The following is a 4,732-nucleotide window of genomic DNA, read 5'->3' as shown; positions in this document are numbered from 1 at the left end:
CCCATTTCTGAGAACACGCTTCAATCAAGAAACGCTTAAATAATAAGCTTAAAAATGTTGTAGACTTCGATTGGATGTGCGATCCACGTTTACTTGGAAATGACAAGGGGACCCGTCTGCTTGGCGGCATCGCGCTGCTTGACCACAATCTGGTTGGCGATGCGATCCAAATCACGCTGTCCGATGGAGCTGAGCTTGCGACCACCCTCTGAGTGCTTCTCGACAAGGCGGGCGTGCTCGAGGGACTGGAGAGCCTTACGGGCGGCACCGTCAGCGGCACGGCAGAAATGCGAAGGGTGGACACCGTTGCGCTTGCGCCCACCATAGATCTTGGTGATGGAGCCAACACCAGCGGGACTGCGGCGATACAGATGGCGCAGGATCGAGGCGCAACGCACATATAACCAGTCGGGATTGTAGGGGGCCAGCTCCTTGAACTTAGCCGTCTTGATGATGTCCATCTGGTCGGGCACCTTCAATTTGCCAGTCTTCTTGAGGAAGACGGCAACCGCCTTGGTAACGGCATGCTGGTCAATATCCTTTACTGTGACACCTGGCATCTTTCTTGTTAAAGTCAACCGGAAAAAATGGCACCTGTACTTATAAAGAACCCTTCCCTATCCAGCATTGGCATGTATACTGAACCACCGCACCTATATAGCATCCACGCTCCAGGAAATGTGGCAGGATCGCATAATATGGGCATAAGCACCAATATGGCAATATAGCCCCAAAAAAGTGGAACCTCCGCAACTATATGGCACCTGCACTTATATAGAACCCTTCCCTATCCAGCACTGGCATGTATACTGAACCACCGCACCTATATAGCATCCACGCTCCAGGAAATGTGGCAGGATCGCACATCTTGGGCATAAGCACCAATATGGCAATATAGCCCCAAAAAAGTGAAACCTCCGCAACTATATGGCACCTGCACTTATATAGAACCCTTCCCTATCCAGCACTGGCATGTATACTGAACCACCGCACCTATATAGCATCCACGCTCCAGGAAATGTGGCAGGATCGCATATTTTGGGCATAAGCACCAATATGGCAATATAGCCCCAAAAAAGTGGAACCTCCGCAACTATATGGCACCTGCACTTATATAGAACCCTTCCCTATCCAGCACTGGCATGTATACTGAACCACCGCACCTATATAGCATCCACGCTCCAGGAAATGTGGCAGGATCGCACATCTTGGGCATAAGCACCAATATGGCAATATAGCCCCAAAAAAGTGAAACCTCCGCAACTATATGGCACCTGCACTTATATAGAACCCTTCCCTATCCAGCACTGGCATGTATACTGAATCACCGCACCTATATAGCCCCCACGCTCCAGGAAATGTGGCAGAATCGCATATTTTGGGCATAAGCACCAATATGGCAATATAGCCCCAGAAAAGTGGAACCTCCGCAACTATATGGCACCTGCACTTATATATAACCCTTTCCTATCCAGCACTGGCATGTATACTGAACCACCGCACCTATATAGCATCCACGCTCCAGGAAATGTGGCAGGATCGCATATTTTGGGCATAAGCACCAATATGGCAATATAGCCCCAAAAAAGTGGAACCTCCGCAACTATATGGCACCTGCACTTATATAGAACCCTTCCCTATCCAGCACTGGCATGTATACTGAACCACCGCACCTATATAGCATCCACGCTCCAGGAAATGTGACAGGATTGCATATTTTGGGCATAAGCACCAATATGGCAATATAGCCCCAAAAGAGTGGAACCTCCGCAACTATATGGCACCTGCACTTATATAGAACCCTTCCCTATCCAGCGCTGGCATGTATTTTGAATCACCGCACCTATATAGCCCCCACGCTCCAGGAAATGTGGCAGGATCGCATATTTTGGGCATAAGCACCAATATGGCAATATAGCCCCAGAAAAGTGGAACCTCCGCAACTATATGGCACCTGCACTTATATAGAACCCTTCCCTATCCAGCACTGGCATGTATACTGAACAACCGCACCTATATAGCACCCACGCTCCAGGAAATGTGGCAGGATCGCACATCTTGGGCATAAGCACCAATTTGGCAATATAGCCCCAAAAAAGTGGAACCTCAGCAACTATATGGCTTCTGCACTTATATAGAACCCTTCCCTATCCAGCACTGGCATGTATACTGAGCCACCGCACCTTTATAGCATCCATTCTCCAGGAAATGTGGCAGGATCGAATATTTTGGGCATAAGCACCAATATGGCAATATAGCCCCAGAAAAGTGGAACCTCCGCAACTATATGGCACCTGCACTTATATAGAACCCTTCCCTATCCAGCACTGGCATGTATACTGAACCACCGCACCTATATAGCATCCACGTTCCAGGAAATGTGGCAGGATCGCACATCTTGGGCATAAGCACCAATATGGCAATATAGCCCCAAAAAGTGGAACCTCCGCAACTATATGGCTTCTGCACTCATATAGAACCCTTCCCTATCCAGCACTGGCATGTATACTGAACCACCGCACCTATATAGCATCCACGCTCCAGGAAATGTGGCAGGATCGCATATTTTGGGCATAAGCACCAATATGGCAATATAGCCCCAAAAAAGTGGAACCTCCGCAACTATATGGCACCTGCACTTATATAGAACCCTTCCCTATCCAGCACTGGCATGTATACTGAACCACCGCACCTATATAGCATCCACGCTCCAGGAAATGTGGCAGGATCGCACATCTTGGGCATAAGCACCAATATGGCAATATAGCCCCAAAAAAGTGAAACCTCCGCAACTATATGGCACCTGCACTTATATAGAACCCTTCCCTATCCAGCACTGGCATGTATACTGAATCACCGCACCTATATAGCCCCCACGCTCCAGGAAATGTGGCAGAATCGCATATTTTGGGCATAAGCACCAATATGGCAATATAGCCCCAGAAAAGTGGAACCTCCGCATATATGGCACCTGCACTTATATAGAACCCTTCTCTATCCAGCACTGGCATGTATACTGAACCACCGCACCTATATAGCATCCACGCTCCAGGAAATGTGACAGGATTGCATATTTTGGGCATAAGCACCAATATGGCAATATAGCCCCAAAAGAGTGGAACCTCCGCAACTATATGGCACCTGCACTTATATAGAACCCTTCCCTATCCAGCGCTGGCATGTATTTTGAATCACCGCACCTATATAGCCCCACGCTCCAGGAAATGTGGCAGGATCGCATATTTTGGGCATAAGCACCAATATGGCAATATAGCCCCAGAAAAGTGGAACCTCCGCAACTATATGGCACCTGCACTTATAAAGAACCCTTCCCTATCCAGCACTGGCATGTATACTGAACCACCGCACCTATATAGCACCCACGCTCCAGGAAATGTGGCAGGATCGCACATCTTGGGCATAAGCACCAATTTGGCAATATAGCCCCAAAAAAGTGGAACTTCCGCAACTATATGGCTTCTGCACTTATATAGAACCCTTCCCTATCCAGCACTGGCATGTATACTGAGCCACCGCACCTTTATAGCATCCATTCTCCAGGAAATGTGGCAGGATCGCATATTTTGGGCATAAGCACCAATATGGCAATATAGCCCCAGAAAAGTGGAACCTCCGCAACTATATGGCACCTGCACTTATATAGAACCCTTCCCTATCCAGCACTGGCATGTATACTGAACCACCGCACCTATATAGCATCCACGCTCCAGGAAATGTGGCAGGATCGCATATTTTGGGCATAAGCACCAATATGGCAATATAGCCCCAAAAAAGTGGAACCTCCGCAACTATAGGGCACCTGCACTTATAAAGAACCCTTCCCTATCCAGCACTGGCATGTATTCTGAACCACCGCACCTATATAGCATCCACACTCCAGGAAATGTGGCAGGATCGCATATTTTGGGCATAAGCACCAATATGGCAATATAGCCCCAAAAAAGTGGAAACTCCGCAACTATATGGCACCTGCTCTTATATAGAACCCTTCCCTATCCAGCACTGGCATGTATACTGAACCACCGCACCTATATAGCATCCACACTCCAGGAAATGTGGCAGGATCGCATATTTTGGGCATAAGCACCAATATGGCAATATAGCCCCAAAAAAGTGGAACCTCCGCAACTATATGGCACCTGCTCTTATATAGAACCCTTCCCTATCCAGCACTGGCATGTATACTGAACCACCGCACCTATATAGCACCCACGCTCCAGGAAATGTGGCAGGATCGCAAATCTTGGGCATAAGCACCAATATGGCAATATAGCCCCAAAAAAGTGGAACCTCCGCAACTATATGGCTTCTGCACTTATATAGAACCCTTCCCTATCCAGCACTGGCATGTATACTGAACCACCGCACCTATATAGCATCCACGCTCCAGGAAATGTGGCAGGATCGCATATTTTGGGCATAAGCACCAATATGGCAATATAGCCCCAAAAAAGTGGAACCTCCGCAACTATATGGCACCTGCACTTATATAGAACCCTTCCCTATCCAGCACTGGCATGTATACTGAACCACCGCACCTATATAGCATCCACGCTCCAGGAAATGTGGCAGGATCGCATATTTTGGGCATAAGCACCAATATGGCAATATACCCCCAAAAAAGTGGAAGCTCCGCAACTATATAGCACCTGCACTTATAAAGAACCCTTCCCTATCCAGCACTGGCATGTATACTGAATCACCGCACCTA

General features: G+C 47.9%; 1 protein-coding gene across 1 annotated transcript; it reads right to left on the bottom strand.

Moving 5' to 3' along the window:
• On the bottom strand, positions 1-596 carry LOC6903708 (40S ribosomal protein S19a-like). Its single transcript, XM_002136730.3, has one exon. It carries the CDS (start codon positions 558-560, stop codon positions 90-92), a length of 471 nt encoding a protein of 156 aa, XP_002136766.1. The 5' UTR covers positions 561-596; the 3' UTR covers positions 1-89.
• Between the last annotated feature and the right edge of the window lie 4,136 nt (positions 597-4,732).

This window comes from Drosophila pseudoobscura, unplaced genomic scaffold, assembly GCF_009870125.1.
Source record: "Drosophila pseudoobscura strain MV-25-SWS-2005 unplaced genomic scaffold, UCI_Dpse_MV25 Unplacedtig00000861, whole genome shotgun sequence".
Lineage (NCBI taxonomy): Eukaryota > Metazoa > Arthropoda > Insecta > Diptera > Drosophilidae > Drosophila > Drosophila pseudoobscura.
This window is presented reverse-complemented; position numbering and strand designations above follow the sequence as displayed.